This window comes from Erythrolamprus reginae, chromosome 1 (assembly GCF_031021105.1).
Source record: "Erythrolamprus reginae isolate rEryReg1 chromosome 1, rEryReg1.hap1, whole genome shotgun sequence".
In the NCBI taxonomy this organism is placed as follows: domain Eukaryota; kingdom Metazoa; phylum Chordata; class Lepidosauria; order Squamata; family Dipsadidae; genus Erythrolamprus; species Erythrolamprus reginae.
The window spans coordinates 220,347,033-220,366,836 of NC_091950.1; the positions used below are offsets into that span (position 1 = coordinate 220,347,033).

At 39.8% G+C, this 19,804-nt stretch overlaps 1 protein-coding gene across 6 annotated transcripts in view; it reads left to right on the top strand.

The window, feature by feature from the left end:
- Positions 1-19,804, top strand: part of LOC139156524 (histone deacetylase 4) — an 815,291-nt gene that overhangs the window by 408,989 nt on the left and 386,498 nt on the right. For all 6 annotated transcript variants that reach the window (XR_011557327.1, XM_070732257.1, XM_070732259.1 and 3 more), the window contains 3 exons: positions 11,441-11,557; positions 11,648-11,846; positions 13,783-14,006. Coding sequence is in view for 5 of the 6 variants with exons in the window: in XM_070732257.1 (XP_070588358.1) it covers positions 11,441-11,557; positions 11,648-11,846; positions 13,783-14,006 (540 nt within the window). In the remaining variant the exon portion in view is untranslated. The remainder of the gene's footprint in view (positions 1-11,440; positions 11,558-11,647; positions 11,847-13,782; positions 14,007-19,804) is intronic.

The following is a 19,804-nucleotide window of genomic DNA, read 5'->3' on the forward strand; positions in this document are numbered from 1 at the left end:
TGATACCTCATCTTACAAACCCCTCGTCATACGAACTTTTCGAGATACGAACCTGGGATTTAAGATTTTTTTGCCTCTTCTTCCGAACTATTTTCACCTTACGAAACCGCCGGCGCCGGGATGCCCTGCCTCTGGACTTCCATTGCCAGGTGAAGGTTCCCCTCGTTGGGAAACCCCACCTCCAGACCTTCTGTTGCCAGTGAAGCACCCGCTTTTGCGCTGCTGGGATTCCCCTGCTGGGATTCCACTGCAGGATCGCAAAAATGCGGAAGTCCGGAGGTGGGGTTTCCCATGGAGGGGAGCCCCAGGGGAATCCCAGCATCGCAAAAACGGGTGCTTCATTGGCAATGGAAGTCCGGAGGTGGGGTTTCCCAACGAGGGAAGCCTCAGCGAAATCATAGCATTTGTGAGTCTGCAATTTCGCTGAGACTTCCCTTGCTGGGAAACCCCACCTCCAGACTTCCGTTGCCAGCGAAGTGCCTGTTTTTACAATGCTGAGATTCCCCTGCAGGATTGCAAAAACATGGAAGTCCGGAGGTAGGGTTTCCCATGGAGGGCAGCCTCAGGGAATCTAATTGTGGACTAATTGTGTATGGTGGATGAGTTGTTGTACTAAGACAACACAGGTGTCATATTTGAAGAGAAAAAGTGTTTCAGAACATATGTCTCTGAACCACCTATCGGTAACTATTTGCAGCTGTGGCTTTTCCAAAGATCACAAGCAATGTTCCCTCTAATTTTTTTTCGGTGTGGGCAGAAAAGTATAGTGTCTGAGCGGCAGTCCCTTCGGGACTGGGCGGCATAGAAGTATAGATGGATAGATAGAAAGAAAAAAAAATTCCCTTCTTTTTTATTAAAAGAAATTAATAATAAAACAAAATCAAAATCTATTACTATTAAAAACTAAAACAACCAGCAAAACCATAAACACAACTATTAATAAATCCATGCTTTAAAATCTTCATTTCTTAAATATTTATCATAGTATTATAGTAATCTAATAATGCTATGAAAATCTGCCTGAGATAGGACTTCCGGGGCGGGGCCATGAAGGAGCAGAGTTAAGGGAGATGCCGCTCCTCTTGACTCTAAACTTTTCCATTTGGGTGCTCCTTCAGAGGCATTGCAAACCCTGGAGAGGTAAGCGACAAGAGTGGGAATACCACAGGATAGTGTGGGTGTGCGCAAACCCCACTTCCCTTGGGTAGATCCCACATAGCCAAATGGGAAAGAAGCTGGTGTTTAACACTGTGGCTCGAAGACGTGGCAGCCCTTTAAGAGACAAAGACAACACGAGAGAGACGGTATAATACCTTTGGACTGGAGAGAGACAACCAGTGAGGAAAAGAAGATAGACTAAACGTTCTTCCACAAAGGCTCCTGAAAGATTGTGGCGAGAGAGGCTCCAGACAAGAGGGAGACGTCAGTGCAGCGAGGAGAGAGATCGGAGCAGTACACATAGAGACCGGAAACAGCAAATTGGCAGAAAACAGCAAACTCATCGGCTCGAAGGGAAAACAAAGAAGACCTATCCTCACTTCTCACACGCAGCTTTTCTTCTTTATACTTTAGCCACAGACTGTTTTGGATCATTTTGGAACGCAGGTAACCATCGAACTAATCAAGAAATTAACTTAAATTCCCTTGCCCTTTCGTTTTTTCTTTTTCTTAACTAAGAACTTTGCATGGATATAGATTACTGGAATACGAAGCCAATACTTTTCTCCTGCCTTTTTGATTTTTCCTTTTTCGGTGCCCATTACTTCCTCTACAAGTACTGATTTGAAATCAATTGGAATTAAAACAATCTTATAATTGTTTTAATTATTGGAACTGTTGAAATGTCGACATAAAACGTGTAAACACTTCCTGACAAGGGATCATTTCTCCGGAACTGCTAGAGGGGTTTTTTTTCTTCCCCCCTTATTCTTCTTTTTTCGCTTCTTCCTTTATATAATCAGGACATTTTGCTTACTTTTTATTTGTTTTAATTTTTTGTCTCTTTTTGAGTCTTTTTTATTATCATATCTTTAAGAACAATTTTTCTATTTTTCTCCATTTTATGCCACATTTTTACCTTTTCCGTTTCCCCCCAACGCCCCATATTTTTTTATTTTTTTCCTTTCTTCCTTTCCGCATATTTTTTTTGGATCTGAATAGATTACCTAATTTATGACACTGTAATTTTTGATTTTTAATTTTTCTATTGAATACTTCAAGTTATCAATTGATTATTAATTGAACATAATCTAGATACAATCTAGATATTACAGTTTTATATATTTAACATATTACTATTCTCTATTACCCCCTTTATATCTGTGATAAGTAATGAATTATTTAATCTTCGACTTATATGAGTAGATAAATTAATACCAATATACTTTATATTTTATACTTTATGCTTTATTAATATACTTAATTGTCTATGTAAGATAAGTAAATATAGGGGATTAATTGATTTGAATATATCAACTGAAATTGAATACATCAACTGAAACTTAGTTAAATATTCTATTTGATTTGATGTTAAGATTTACCTATAATAATTGCCTCAGGTCATAAGTAACATAAGAATTGATATAGATATATATTGCTTTCTCTTTTTTTCTTTCTCTTTTATGTACTTTTTTTTCTTTTTAGTTTGAGATCAATAGACAGAGTGATTATAAGACTAAAACTAAACATTGTATGAATTGAAGTGTTGTAGGGTTGATAGCGTCAAAATAATTAACTTAACATAATAGTCATATTTAATAGCATAATTTATTTTGTCATCTAATAATACTTTATGAAAGTGTGGAGTAACTTTTTTAGGGTGGTAAATATGTCGCAAACTTATACAAAATCCCTTAAGAAACAAGTGCCAACTACACCGCTTGCAATTCGGCCCAAACCACCGACAGAAATGACAATAATAGAGAAACAAGAACAGGGCCTATTTCTTCAATCTATTCAGATCTCTCTGGACTTAATACAAGAATTTATGAAACAGACCCAAGAAACTATGTTTAAAACACAAGAAACCATGATCCAAAACCAAGATCAAACAAATAAAAACTTTGAATTTATGAATCGAAACATGGAAGAAATTAAAACACAAATAAGAAATGTACAAGAAGTAATTGACAATCACGACTAGAAGATTAAAATAATGGAGGAGACCATAGTGAAGACCAAATCAAAGATAGAAGGAACAAAAGAGAGACTAAGAGCAGCCAACCGAGAGCTGGAAGGGGCAGTGGCATTATTAGAAATGGAAAAATCTAACTTCTATCTACAAGTTCAAAATGTACCTGAATCCAACGATGAAGATCTTTTCAAAAAAATTATTGAAATATTTACTTCACTTCTTGAAATTGATGAAGAAGGGCTCAAGAATCATATTGACGAACTGTACAGGGTCCAAACAAACTACATCAGACGCTTTAAGTTACGAAGAGAGGTACACATTAGATTTACAAAGAAAACCGTCCACGATGAAATATATAAAAGCACAAGAGGCGATCCACTAATATATGAAGGGAAGGAAATAATAATATTAAAACAAATCCCAAAAAAAATAAGGGAGAGAAGAGACTTTCAATTCATGACGAACAAATTGATAAGACAAGGGATCCCATTTCGATGGCTAATCCCAGAAGGAGTATTAATCACATGGAAGGACAGGAAAATCAAAATCGACTCTTATGAAAAAGCAGATAGATAGATTCATAGAAGAAAACCTAGAAAGAACCAGAGACAGCAGTTCGGAGATTGAACCCCAAAGTCAGGAAGACAGGAATAAAAAAACAGAAAGAAAAACCGCTAGTCAAGACCTAAGAGATGAAAGAGAGAGAGTAATCACACGAGCAACGGCTAGGAAACAGTAGCATGGAGAAACAAGCAAAAATATTTTCGGTTAATATCAATGGATTAAATTCTATAGTTAAAAGGAAGCAAACATATAAGAAACTTCAAAATGAAAATGCAGACTTAATTTGCCTACAGGAAACCCACATCAAAAAATCGGGAAAAAAATTACTTGAGAACCCTAAACTTGGCAAACTATTTGTGGCTCTAGCAGAGAACAAAAAAAGAGGTATAGCAGTCTATGCAAAAGAGTGGCTTAACCCGAAACATATATATTCGGATGAGGAAGGTAGAACTCTGACCCTTGAAATATCCATAGAACAAAAAAAGATTTTAATAATTGTAATTTACGCACCGAATGCCAATCAAAAGGAATTTTATAAAAAACTATATGAACAAATAAATATGACTCAAAATCCAAATATATGCCTGTTGGGAGACTTCAATGCCATTGTTGATCTGGAAATTGACTATAAATCGGGGGGGGGGGGGAGAATAAAATGAATAACAGAAACCGACTACCACCTGTATTCTTTGACATAGCGGAACAATACAGACTTAAAGACACCTGGAGGGAAAGAAATAAACTTAAATAAACCACCCCACAAATCATGATCCAGGCTAGATATGCTTTAGACCACCAATGATATTGAAAATATGATAGACAAAATTAACATTGGAACAAACATTTGGGCGGATCACCACCCAATAACATTAACACTTAAAGTTACTGAAAAAGGAAAGAGACGCTGGGCAATTTACCCTAATATAATAAAAGGAAAGGAATATATAGAATACATGACTAGAGAACTAACGTTCTTCCTGAAAGACAATTGGAATAAGGACACTATTTTACAAAATATCTGGGACACTACTAAGGCCTATATTAGAGGTCTCACAATTTCTTATACAAGCAGGAAAAATAGAAATAAAAATCAAAAATTACGAGAACTACAAGAACAAATTTTAAAACCTGAAATCAAATTACAAAATGATCTACAGAACAACCACATAGGTCAAGAAAAAGACAAAGTTAAAAATAAAATCAATTTAATTATACAAGAAGATATAGCCACACAAATAAAAAGAGTAAAACAAAACCTTTTCGAACAAGCAAATAAAACAGGCAAATGGCTGGCATACAAGCTAAAGAAAGAGAAAGAAAACAAATATATTCAACAATTAGAAGACAATAAGGGAGTGACTCAATTTACATTAACAGAAAAAAAGAAGATAGTCATGGAATTCTACCAAACATTATACCAGAAAGAAGAAATAAGTGAAATAGATTTACGTAATTATTTAGATAAATGTAATCCAGAGGAGATAACAGAACTAGATAGAGAACTGTTAGGGAAAAATATAACTAAAGAAGAATTAGAAATGGCTATTCATAAACAAAAAAATAATAAAACCCCAGGTCCAGACGGAATACCAGTAGAATGCTATAAAGAATTAGGAAATATTTTAAATAATTTGATGTTAGAAACTTACAACGAAGTATTAAACCGAGGTAAAATTCCAAACTTGTGGAGGGAGTCTTTGATAACCTTAATTCGCAAAGAAAAAAAGGAAAAAGAAAAAATAGCCAATTATAGACCCATAGCATTACTGAACACTGACTATAAAATTTTCTCAGCCATATTAGCCAATAGACTTAAACCAATCTTAAATAAATGGATACACCCAGACCAGAATGGGTTTCTTCCCAACTGACATATCCAAAACAATACTAGAATAATGCTTGAAACATTAGAATATTATGAGTCTCATCCGGAAAAAGCAATGGCAATAATATTTATGGATGCGCAAAAAGCATTTGACAATTTAAATTGGAAATTTCTACTTGAATTGTTAATCAATATGAAATTTGGACCAAACTTCATCAGAACAATCCAAACAATATATTCAAAACAAACAGCTAAAATAACAATTAACGGAGATACAACAGACACGTTTCAAATAGACAAAGGAGTCCGCCAGGGATGTCCCCTGTCACCTTTACTCTTCATCTTATGTACTGAAACCCTACTAAACCAAATACATAATAATAAAGAGATAATAGGTCTTAAGTCAGAGGGACAAGAATTTAAATTACAAGCCTTTACCGACGACATAGCTTTTATTATTAAAAATCTGACACAAGCGGGTATAAAATTAATGGAAGAAATAAATAGCTATGAAGCTTTAGCAGGATTAAAAATTAATAAATCTAAAACTAAAATATGACAATGAAAGATAAAGAACAGCTAGCTAGAGAATTAGAATTGGAAATTACTGAAAGAACTAAATACCTAGGAATTAATATGTCAGCTAAATGCATAACTCTAAAACAGGATAACTATGATTTGTTATTAAGTAAAACAAAACTGCAATTAGAAACCTGGGCCAAACTTCCAATTTCATTGTTGGGAAGAATTGCAACAATAAAAATGTCCATACTACCGAAATTTTTATATCTCTTCCAAACGATTCCAATTAAATTGGAAGGAACCTTCTTTAAAAATTTAGGGAAATTAATATCCAAATTTGTATGGCAAGGTAAAAAAGCAAGAATCAGACTCAAATGGATGCAAGATAGCCCTAAGCAAGGTGGACTTGGCTTACCTGACTTTAAATTATACTACCAGGCTGCAGTGCTAACATGGGTCAAATAATGGATACAACTCCAAAATATAAGATTGCTAGCCCTAGAAGGCCATGATATACAGACAGGTTGGCATCGCTTCATCTGGGATAATAAGGCCGCCATACATTCTTACTTTAAACATCATTTGATCAGAAGGTCACTATTAGATACCTGGAACACAATTAGCAAACAACATTGTACTAAAATACCATTATGGTTCTCAAGTATGGAGGCAATAACCTTCCTGAATACATTAAGCCTTGAGAAAATGCTAAAATATTCACAGGTATTAGACAAAGAAACAAAGTTGAAATCACTAACACAATTAAAAGAGGAAGGAATTAAAATAGATTGGTGGCCCTATAACCAAATAAAATCCAGATTATGGACTGATATAGAAAAATATGGAATCCAGAAAAGCAACATACCACTAGATAAAATATTAATAGGACCAAACAAAAAATCAATTACTAATATGTATAAAATACTCTTAGAACATCAAAACGTAGAAGAAATTGTCAAAGGCATCATGAAAGCCTGGGCTAAAAATATTGGCTACACAAGTCACCTAGATCAATGGGAAAAAATGTGGCACACTGACTATAAAATTACCAGATCCACCTCATATAAAGAAAACACAATTAAAATGTTCTATAGGTGGCATATACCCCCAGCAAGGCTTGCCAAAATGTTCACTAACCTCAAACCCAACTGTTGGAAATGTGGAGAAACACATGGTTCTTTTTTTCACATGTGGTGGACCTGTACACAAATTAAGGGAATTTGGCACAAACTTCAAAAATGGATACAAGAAATAATTGACATTAAATTAGAAATGAAACCGGAAATATTTTTGCTTGGTATTACAGTGATCCCCCGGTTATTGCGTCCCCGACCATTGCGAACAGGGTAATTTGCGATTTTTCAACCCGGAAGTCAAAATACCATCTACGCATGCGTGCCCTTTTTTTTCTATGGGCACGCATGCGTAGATGGCAACCGGGAGATCAGCTGCTGGGCGGCTTCCCTGGGTCTTCCCCCTCTTGCTGGCATCAGCGAGGAGTTTCCCCACCGCCCACGCAAACTCCTCGCTGCCGCTCGCCCGCCCTTCGCCTGCCCACGCCGTTCGCTCCCCCTCTTGCTGGCGGGAGGGCGAGAAGCCCTCCCCAGCACCCGCTCGCCCGCCCTTCGCCGCTCGCCCGCCCTTCGCCCTGGCGGAGAAATTCCAGCCCCCACCTGGTCCTGCCCGATCCTCCTCCCTGAGGCAGCTCGCCCTCCCATGGCCGCTTCCTCCACCCTCCATCGCAAGCCCTCGCCACCGCAGCCAACGCGCGCTGCGATCTTCAAGCCCGGCTCCTTTCGGCCCAGCATCCCGGGCCAAGCAGCTGCCTTCCGTGACTGAGCCTGGCTGGCCCGGAAGATCGTAGCGCGCGTTGGCTGCAGTGGCGAGCGAAGCCAAGCCGGCAGCAATGTCGCCGCCGCTGCAGCCAACGCGCGCTACGATCTTCCGGGCCAGCCAGGCTCAGTCACGGAAGGCAGCCGCTTGGCCCGGGATGCTGGGCCGAGAGGAGCCGGGCTTGATCCGCTGAGCCTGGCTGGCCCAGAAGATCGTAGCGCGCGTTGGCTGCAGCGGCGGCGACATTGCTGCCGGCTTGGCTTCGCTCGCTCGCCGCTGAGGAGCCGAAGATTGGGGGGCGGCGCGGCGAGCGAGCGAGCGAAGCCAAGCCGGCAGCAATGTCGCCACCGCTGCAGCCAACGCGCGCTACGATCTTCCGGGCCAGCCAGGCTCAGCGGATCAAGCCCGGCTCCTCTCGGCCCAGCATCCCGGGCCAAGCGGCTGCCTTCCGTGACTGAGCCTGGCTGGCCCGGAAGATCGTAGCGCGCGTTGGCTGCAGCGGCGGCGACATTGCTGCCGGCTTGGCTTCGCTCGCTCGCTCGCCGCTGAGGAGCCGAAGATTGGGGGCGGCGCGGCTCTTTTAAAACATTGCCGCTGACATGGGGGGCTTGCTAGCACCCCCCCAAACCCGGGTTGGGGGTTCGGGGGGGTGCTAGCGAGCTCCCCATGTCGGCGGCGATGTTTTAAAAGAGCCGCGCCACCCCCCAATCTTCGGCTCCTCGCTAGCGCTGCGGAAGTTTAAAACACCATCTGCACATGCGCAGATGGTGTTTTTACTTCCGCAGCGCTACTTCGCGAAAACCCGCTCGTTGCGGGGGGTCCTGGAACGGAACCCTCGCAACGAGCGGGGGATCACTGTATTGAAAAAAAGATGAAAAAGGAACAATACCATTTGATTCAACATCTAATAACAGCAACAAGAATAACCATAGCCCAATTTTGGAAAAATGAAGCAATACTGAACGAACGGAATTTAATTTAAAAAATATTGGACTGCACAGAAGCAGACAAACTAACATTGGAGCTAAAAGAGCAAGATAAAATATTACCAGATTTGGAATGACTTTTACACATGGCTGAATAAAAAAAGTAACATAAAAAACAATTACCAGTAATGCTGCATTAAAGCAAAACCAGTCAAAGAATTAAATATAATTCTTTTTTTGTCTTTCTTAAAATAATATAATATAATTTTATAAGTTATATAGTAATAATTTAAATCTAGTATCACAAACTATAAACTATATCCTATAGTTAAAACCAATGGTTACTACACCGCTCAATCATCCCTCCTCAAATTTCTACCACTGTTCTCATTTCTGGGTACCTCTCCTGTCTCTCCCTCTTTTCTGTCTCATTTGTTTCTCATTTCTCCCTCCCTTTTTCTCTCATTCCTTTCCCCTCTCACTTCTCCTCTTTTTCCATCCCTGTCTCCTCCCCCTTGTGTGTGTGTGTGTGTGTGTGTGTGTGTGAACTCTTGAATCATTTCCAAAAACAATTAGGGCTGGGGGTTTTTTTCTCTGTTATTATGTGGGTGCTTTTTATCATATGCTTTAAATCAAGAGTCACTTCTCTCTCTGTTTCTCTCTCTTTCATCTCATTCTCTGCCTCAATCATTTTCTCATTCCTCTTTTTTTCTCCCCTTTTTTCTATCATTTCTCTCTCTCTCTCTTGCTTTCTTTCTCTCACTCTCTCTCTCTTTCTCCGAGCGCTTCTGGAATGCTTGCCCCGCCTCTCCTGCAACCCCTTTGCTGACAGCCCGGGACGAAAGCACTCCCAGCGAAGGGGCTGCAGGGGGGTGTTTCCAAAGCGCTTGGAGAAAACCCTCTCGCAGCCCCCTCCCTAGGAGCGCGGATGAGGAGGAGGAGAAGCTGCACCGCTGCCGCTGCAGCCACCGCTGCGGGAGGAGCTGCGCCCCAAGGCGGGAGGTGGAGAAGGAGAAAGCCAGAGAGAGGGGCGGATCAGGCGGGAGTCAGCGTCGAGAGGCCAGGGGTTTGAGGGGGCTGGAGGTGCCTGGGGTGGCAGGGGCGGCCGCGGCTCCCTTTCCTTCTCTCACCACTTATCTCTACCGCCGGCGATGGCCGGCGGCGGTAGACATAGGCAGTGGGAGAAGGAAAGGGAGCCGCGGCCTCCCCGCCCGCTGCAGATGGGCCCGCCACAGATGGGCCCGCCATGGATGAGCCGGTTGTGGCCTCCCTGGCCCCCCCGGCGGGCTGGCAGGGGGATGGGGAACGCGAGCGCACGTGCACCCGACATTCAAAATAAGGAAAAACCTTTGCCGACCTCCACACTTTTGTCACTCCCCACCCCCAACTCCAATGCCCGGCTCCGTTGCGCGGCCTTGGAAAAGGGTCCGCGGGGAGTAGTTTTTGGGTGCGCAGCTGCGCGGCCGCACACTTTAGAGGGAACATTGATCACAAGTGGCTGTTTTCTTCAATTGCACCTCAATCCTGTGAAAAATATTTGGGTTCAGGAATTGCGGGCTAGTGTTATGTTTGCTTCAAAGCAGTGATCCCCAACCTTTTGGGGACCGGGTCCAATTCAACAGAGAGGTTTTTCCACAGACTGGAAGGGACATGTTTTAGCATGCTGCCTCCATCCCATGGATGATGCTTTACTTATTTGCATGGACCAGTTGTTGGCATGCCATTGACAGGTGCCAGTCCATGCACTGGGGGTTGGTACCCCTGCTTCCTCTTTAGATTTGATTTTCTGCGTAGTCCCTCTTAGTTTTTGGGAGGAAGATAGATATAGTCATGTTCAATTGAACAATGGATTTTTGTATGCTGATTTCTCCAGTAGAAGAAAAATTGTTCACATCTTTTTTAGATGGTGAAATTAAATTATAATGCTGTAGTCAGTTTGATAACCAAGAATTTCATATGCTGTTTCAATTGTGTCCTTTAACCTCTTTTATACATTGATGATAATTTTGGGGGGTCCTTCTTTCATTGATGCTAGTCCTTCTGTAAAAGTAGGAGGTTTCCGTTATTCCCCCATTGGTTTAACATTCCAGTTAGGTAGTCAAAATAATAAATTGCATCCCATAATAAACTCAATAGCTGTGCTCTTAAATAATAGCAGATCAGCTTGGTGTGCTCTCCATTTTTAGTAAAATCTCCTACTTGAGATAAATTTGTAGTAGTGCAGGAGTGTCAAACTCACATCCTCTTGGCGGTATTATGTGATGTATTAGGACTATTTCCCCCTTTGCTAAGCAAGGCGTGGGCAGCTCGTGACATATCCAGCCTATGGGCTGAGAATTTGACAGTCTGGTCATAGTGGGAAAAAATGTTCCATTCCCATTTTCCTATTGTTACAATTTATATTGAGCAGAGTTTACATCTGCTTCAGTACTTGATGATGAATACAACAAACTACTAACTCTGATTAGTACTGCATATTCTATTAATTGATACTGTTGATAGACCTTCTCTAAAATTTTTTGACTCTCCTCTCCCAAAGAATATATCTTAAGCTTCTCCAAATAATAATTACACATGAAGTATTTGTTTTTTATGTAATGGTATTATTCTGAGACAGGATTTTTGGCTCTCTTTCAGGCCACCTTGGCTCATAGACTGGTTAATCATGAAGGTTCAAGAACACAGCTTCCATTGTACACTTCTCCCTCATTGCCTAATATAACTTTAGGACTGCCTGCAGCAGCCCCATGTACTGTAAGTGGTATTATATAATTTAAACTGAGTCATTACCTTAACTTCATTCATAGATCACTTTTTATATTCAGTAATGCTATATATTTGCAGGGCGGATCAGATCAGCAAGATTCTGAAAGACTTACTATTCCATCATTACAACAACAAATCTCTTTATTTCCTGGCACCCATATCACTCCTTATTTGAACAGTACAGCAGTGGATAGAGAAGGGGGATCAACACATACCCCTCTTCTTCAACACATGGTTTTACTGGAACAGTCAACTGCACAAAATCCATTGGTCTCAGGTAAAGGTATTTCTTCCAACAACTAGTTGATCTGGTACTAAGTAAGAAACAGCATTGGTAGTTTTGTAGAGCTTGGCATTGTCTGAGCTTCTTGCCTACCTGTTCTTTAGTGTTATAAGAATAGCTATTCTTTACAGTTTCTAATTACGTCATTCCTTGAATCATTTTATGAAATGATTTATATATCTAAAATGTTGAGTTTTTTACTAGGAAATCAGTAACTATTCTTGGCAGCAATGAGGAATAACTTTGCTCAGTCAAGTTACTTAAAATTATTATTTTAATGTTTATTATCAAATTCAGTAACTCCTTTATTTTATACAGGATATATCTCACATTGGAATATAGACATATATAGAATTATTTTATCTTATGTTTGGACAGGGAGTCATTGCTCACAGTCGCTCATGCCCTCATCACCTCGAGGTTCGACTACTGCAACACTCTCTACATGGGGCTACCTTTGAAAAGTGTTCGGAAACTTCTGATAATGCAGAATGCGGCCGCGAGAACTGTTGTGGGGTTACCTAGGTTCGCTCATGTCTCTCCAGCACTCCGTGGCTTGCATTGGCTGCTGATCAGTTTCCGGTCACAATTCAAAATGTTGGTAATGACCTATGAAGCCCTGCATGGCATCGGACTAGAATATCTCCGGGATCGTCTTCTGCCGCACAAATCCCAGCGGCCGATAATGTCCCACAGAGTTCGCCTTCTCTGGGTCCTGTCGACTAAACAATGTCGTCTGGCAGGTCCCAGGGGAAGAGCCTTCTCTGTGGCGGTCCCGGCCCTCTGGAATCAACTCCCCCCAGAGATCAGAACGGCCCCCACCCTTCTTACCTTTCATAAATTGCTCAAGACCCACCTATATCGCCAGGCATGGGGGAATTGAGTCATCTCCCCCGGGTTTATATAGTTTATGTATGGTATGCTTGAGTTGTATGGTTTTTTAAATGACAGGGCTTTAGATACTTTCTTTTAATATTAGATTTGTTACATTGTATACTGTTATTATTGTTGTGAGCTGCCCCAAGTCTGCGGAGAGGGGCAGCATACAAATCTAATAAATTATTATTGTTGTTATTATTATTATTATTATTATTATTATTATTATTATTAATTATTAGATTAATTTTGTTTAAAAACTGGCAAATTAGAAAAAGGACACAGAGGTTAGCTTAATCCTCTCTCATTTTTATAACCACAAGGTCTGATTTTTAACTGTTTCAACTCCTACCCTCAAAACGTTGCTGCAGAATACTACACACCAAGACAACTAGATACAAGAACAGTTTTTTCCTGAACGCCATCACTCTGCTAAACCAATTGTATTACTAAGTCTACACTACTATTACTACTAGTTTTTTCTCATCATTCCAATCATCCATTTCCTCCCACTTATGACTATATCACTGTAACTTGTTGCTTTTATCCTTAAGATTTTTATTAATATTGATTGTTTCTTCATTGCTTATTTGACCCCTATGACAATCATTAAGTGTTTGTTGTGCCTTATGATTCTTGACAAATGTATATTTTCCTTTATGTACACTGAGAGCATATGCACCAAAGACAAATTCCTTGTATGTCCAATCACATTTGGCCAATAAAGGATTCTGTTCTATTCTATTCTATTCTATTCTATTCTATTGCCAGTTAGAGACTAAGAATGGCACTGTGGATTGTTTTTAATACATATATTTTCATCATTTCTTGATTTTTATTGTGATAATTATATTTGTATGCTTATTTTATAAGTTTTAATTTATATTAATTAGTTGGAGTCTGGAATTGGCTGGGATACAAATGTTAACAAGTAAATGAAAAAAACCATGTGGCTATAATGGAAATAATTACTTACAGGTTTCTCCTTCCTCTTCTGTTCTTTTTTCTTCTCCACTGGTTTTCTACATATTAACTTTTAACTGATATCTTTCAGGACTAGGGGCACTCCCTCTCCATGCACAATCTCTTGTGGGTGCTGAAAGACTGTCTCCCTCAATACATAAACTGCGGCAACACCGTCCCCTGGGGCGCACCCAGTCTGCTCCGCTTCCCCAGAATGCACAGGCCCTCCAGCAATTGGTAATCCAACAACAACATCAGCAGTTCTTGGAAAAACACAAACAACAATTTCAACAGCAGCAGTTGCATATTAACAAGGTACATATTTCAGTTCCTGGTTCTTACTTGTGCAATTTTAATGCACTGGTTTTGGAAGTGTCTTTAATATGCTTAACATATAATTATATTATACAATATGTTCTTTCAATAGAATGTTCATAGAAGGGCCTTGACAAGTGGTGTAAATAACCATTGTTCCCAACCTTGGCACACCGGCATGTGGAGAGAGGGGATAGTTCCATGGGCACACAACCCCATTTGCACAAACAGTGCATCTTTACCTGCTGCTTATACAACCTATTGTGAGCCGCTCCGAGTCTTCGGAGAGGGGCGGCATACAAATCTAATAAAGAGAGAGAGAGAGAGAGAGAGATTAAAATAAAATAAACCTGGCTCCCAACGTGCCATGGCCCTCCAAAGGCTTCAAGGCTCCATATGGAAAGGCATTTGCATGAAGTGAGGCTTTGGGGCAGCGAACTCCATGTCCCTCATTAGTGTGCAAACACTTTTCCCACAGAGGCTGGAACCTTCTGGGTGCCCTGATCAAGGACTGGCACTCATTCTCTGTAAAAGTGGATGGGAGCCTGAACTCGCTCAAGACCATGCACCCCAGAAGGACTAAAGTACCATGATATTACACAAGATCAATAGTGTGAGTTCTCGTGCTACTGATTTAGTATGACCTTGCAGTACTTTAGGCCTCCAATCTCTGAGTACGCAATGAAGGCCTGAAGCACTAAAACAGGTCAAGAAAGCAAAGGCTCTCTAGATCTTTGCAAGGTGAGTATCCACAGGCCTAGTGCATATGGAGACACAACACAGGAGGAGAGAGGGGGGAATAGTCACGCAAATGTTGCAGACTCTCTACAGTCTTTCATAAGAACTAACAAATGTTGTAGTGCTGAAACATTTGTAGTTTCAGAGCTTTATTTATTATGTATTATTATTATTAATATTGTGATTTATAGGCCGCCCAATTCCTTTCAGACTCTGGACTTATTCGTAAATGCTAGGGGGTACTTATCTTATAACTTCGAAGTTCGCTAAGGGAATGCTCATAACCTGGGGATTACCTGTATTTTGCTATTCATTTTTCCTGACTCTCCTTTTCAAATTATTCTGTATATTGTTAATATTTATAAACTGCGTCAATGTCAAAGGATTAAATAATTAATACCTAGCTTTACAAAAATTGTTTGAAATTATAGTGAGATGTTTCTTCTAAATCAGTTTAGTTCTTATATTAGGACAATCAGATGGTAGTCTAAGTGTGGACCTTGGTTATTAAAAATACAACTTGTGGAACTTAATCGTGATCGACTAATTGAAAATTGATGTTTCTGTATAATTATTTCCTTGTGAAAATGAGTATAGGAAGCCAGGTATCTACAGTGGGTCATTGAAAAGAAACTATAGATTTCCTTCCTTCCTTCCTTCCTTCCTTCCTTCCTTCCTTCCTCCCTCCCTTCCTTCCTTCCTTCCTTCTTTCCCTCCTTCCCTCCTTCCCTCCTGCCCGCCCGCCCGCCCGCCCGCCATGTCTTGCCATGCCATGCCATGCATGCATGCATTATTCATTCATTCATTCATTCATTCATTCATTCATTCATTCATTCATTCATTCTTCTTCAAGCAGGGTACCAATCTTGCCAAATCTTCAGCTCCGTCTAAGTGACAGCAATCTTGTTCAGACTCACCAGGTGATGGGAACATAGGCAACATGTACAAGGGTCACCCAGAAAGTAATGCACCACATTTTTTTTCTTCAACATTTATTGAACACAATCAAATTTACACACAAGAAAGAATGATGTTTCTTCTACACTCCCTGTTTTTCCAAGTAATCTCCATCCCGTTCTATGCTCTTCCTCCAGGGAGACACAAGGGTGTATATGCCCTGTTGATACCACCCCTTGTCCTGGATACGGAGCCATTTTTGCATTGTGCGAATCACCTCTAATGGGCTCACCCTCTGTGCCCAGCGACTAAGTACTTCTGTCGACTGCAGATTCTCCATAAAATGTACACAAACGTTTGTGAATTTTCCCAACAGTTTCTTTCTCCGCAGTGAGAAATTCAATGATGACACGCTGCTTATAACATATATTACTTACAGATGACATTTCGAAACACTGCTGCAGCTACGCCGTCTGAAGAAATGCAAAATTTACACATGCACTCCTGACAATTCAAATAATGTATATCTAAAGTTTCGCATTCGTACCATTAGTGTAAGCTGAGAAAAAAAAACGTAGTGCATTACTTTCTGGGCGACCCTTGTATGTGTTGCACCCTACCAACTGGAATAGCCTCACGATTGAAAATGCTAATTTACTCTTGCTTTACAAAATTACATGTAATAGTTTTACTAAAATTAAGGTGGAATTCTGTGATTGTGTTACAAGGGATGTTTTTATTATTACTTTAATCACCAAAAAGTTTTAAAGTAATCCAGGTTTATTTAAATATATGATACACTTAAAACTAACATAATTTTTTAATGTTTCTAATAAATTATATAATTTGTTCACATCTTCATCCTGCATCCTTCTTTATAGACTTTACAATAAACTTTTTAGAGTTTATAGAAAAATACTGTAATCAAATTTAGACTTAAAAGTCCTGCAGCATCAATTTATTATTTATTTATCTATTTATTATTTGGATTTGTATGCCGCCCCTCTCCGAAGACTTGGGGCGGCTCACAACAAGTGAAACAAATCATAAATAATCAAATTAATTAAAATATTTAAAGATTTAAAAAAACCCATATACTAACAGACACACACACAAGCATACCATGTATAAATTAAACGTGCCCAGGGGGAGATGTTTCAATTCCCCCATGCCTGACGGCAAAGGTGGATTTTAAGGAGTTTACGGAAGGCAGGAAGAGTAGGGGCAGTTCTAATCTCCGGGGGGAGTTGGTTCCAGAGAGCCGGTGCCGCCACAGAGAAGGCTCTTCCCCTGGGGCCCGCCAACCGACATTGTTTAGTTGACGGGACCCGGAGAAGGCCCACTCTGTGGGACCTAATCGGTCGCTGGGATTCGTGCAGCAGGAGGCGGTCTCGGAGATATTCTGGTCCGATGCCATGAAGGGCTTTAAAGGTCATAACCAACACTTTGAATTGTGACTGGAAATTGATCGGCAGCCAATGCAGACTGCGGAGTGATGTGTTGTGAATGTTATTAACTCTATACAGTATTGCCTTAAAATTTTAGCTGCTGGCGTAGATACTTCTTCCATTGAAAAAAGAAAGAAAATTGAAGAAGGAACTTTTTATTTATAGAACAGAATAAACAAGCCGCTTACATTATTTTTTAATTTCTGAAAACACACCATTTTTATGTGTTGTGGTTGGCTCTGGGCCAGCTCCTGCTCCAAGGACTGTGGGGGTTGATGTGGGAGAATCCTCCCATTATCAGAGGCCAGTTTTACTGCCAACAGCTTCCGGCAGCAAAGCGTCTGTATCAGGGGAAGCTTCTGGGAGTGAAGCAGCATCGGATGAGGAAGAAAGTACAGGCAGCCCATTAGCTAATTACCCCATAAGTGAATCATCATCATTATCATCATCGGTAGATTCAGAAGGGGAGGCATTCATAGATGTTCGCAGATGTAGGTTGATGTCAAGGAAGGAACAACTGTGCAAGTATTATAGGAAATAAGAGAGAACACCTGTGGCTGGGGCAATTAGGCTAATGGGGCTGCTGATAAATTGCCAGCGTTGTTGCTTCTCGGCGTGGGACTTTATCCGTCTTATGAGAGAAAGAGACTTGTAGTTTTGCTTTGGAATTTACAAAGACTTTTGTGAACTGCTTCAGGATTTTCAAGGACCTTGTGAAACAATTCACAGTTAAGTTTCAGTATGAGAACTCTTGAAGGGGGGTGGCTGTGACGTCTTCACAGCTGCCTTTTATCTGCTTTGCATTTGTTTTATGTTTTTCACAGCATTCAAGGCTTGTGGTATATGGGAGAGCACTTTGGCTGATTAAAAGTGTGTTTTGGACAGTATTTTCCTTTTGATAAACCAACTTTGTTTACTTTACAAACGTGTGTGTTTGAATTTCCACTTTGGACTTAATTGGGGGCTTGTAACGTGAAGCTCGGCATAACAGCTATGTATGTATCAGATCTTGACTTCATTCAACTTAGAAAACTAGTTTTAGATCTGCTTTTCCATAAAGATTTTACTGTTCTCCAAACATATTTTCTGGATTTAAAATTAGAGTTACCAAATGCTTCAAAAATACTTGGCTTCCAGGAAAGGAGCACAAGTGCTTTGACAGTAAAAATACCAATGTTACCAATGTTAAAATCTGGTCACCTTACCAAAGCCAGAACTTTCTGGAACAAAATTAGAACCTGAATTGGAGAAATACTTCAGAAAGAAATTGACCTAAAAGCCTGAAATGTTTTATTGGAAATATTGCGCACAAGATATTCAAAAGAGGAAAGATACTTAATTTTACATATAATTACAGCAGCTAGATTAACCTATGGCCAAAATTGGAAATTAGAAAACATACCTATCTCCTCTATGGTGTTAACAAAAATATTTGAATGTGCAGAAATGTGCAAATTGATGATGGAGATTAGATGACACAGAATTTTACAAAATATGGAGTAAGATGTATAATTGGATTAAACGAAACCCAGAACTAAAAATTTGGCTATAAGGATGAAGATGTATGGGGAAATATTCATACATATTCATAGTCCTTCTCTATAAGTTGAAAATAAGTTACGGATGATAAACACCGTCAAATATGATAAGTAGTCTATTAAATGTATATGTAGCTATAGATATGAAATGAATGTCTTGACAACGTTATAAATGTATTATACTATTTTTCATTATTTTTTGTAAATATTAATTTTTGTTTGTCCGTGTTATGTATTGTTTGTTTTGTTTATCTTTTTTTAAAAATGTGAAAACCTAATAATTTAAAAAGAAAAAAGAAAAAGTGCTTCCCAAAATCTAGATTGTAATATGCACCCTTCTGTCTGATATGAACACTGAGATCATGGTAGTGAGCAGTGTGGTCTAGAAAAAGTTGGGCTGTGTCTTTGGCATTGGGCAATTCTTTACAGGGTACGAAATGGGCCATATTGGTGAAAAGACCTACTACTATTCATAGAATCATAGAATCATAGAGTTGGAAGGGACCTCCAGGGTCATCATGTCCAACCCCCTGCTCAATGCAGGATTCATTAAACCATCCCAGAAAGATGACTGTCCAGTCTCTGTTTGAAGACTTCCAGTGAAAGCGAGCCCATCACCTCCTGTGGCAAAGTGTTCCACTGGTTTATCACTCTTACTTTTGGAAAGATTTTTCTCTGATATCTAATCTAAATCTACTCCCTTGCAGTTTCATTCCATTGTTTCTAATCCTTCCATGTGCTAATGAGAACAATGCAAAGCCCTTCAGATATTTGTAGACAGTTATGTCTCCTCTCAGTCTTCTCCTTTGCAGACTAAACATCCCTAGATCCTTTAACCGTTCCTCATAGGACATGGTTTCCAGATCACTCACCATCCTTGTAACTCTCCTCGGAACTTGCTCTAGTTTATTAATGTCCTTTTTAAATTGGGGCCCCCAGAACTGAACACAGTATTCCAAGTGTGGTCGTACCAAAGTACTGTACAGAGGAATAATAATAATAATTATTATTATTATTATTTATTAGATTTGTATGCCGCCACTCTCCGAAGACTCGGGGCGGCTCACAACAGTAATACAAAAACAATATAACAGTGAGACAAATCTAATATTAAAATAAAACATATCTAAAACCCCAACAATTTAAAACCATACAATACATACATACCAAACATAAA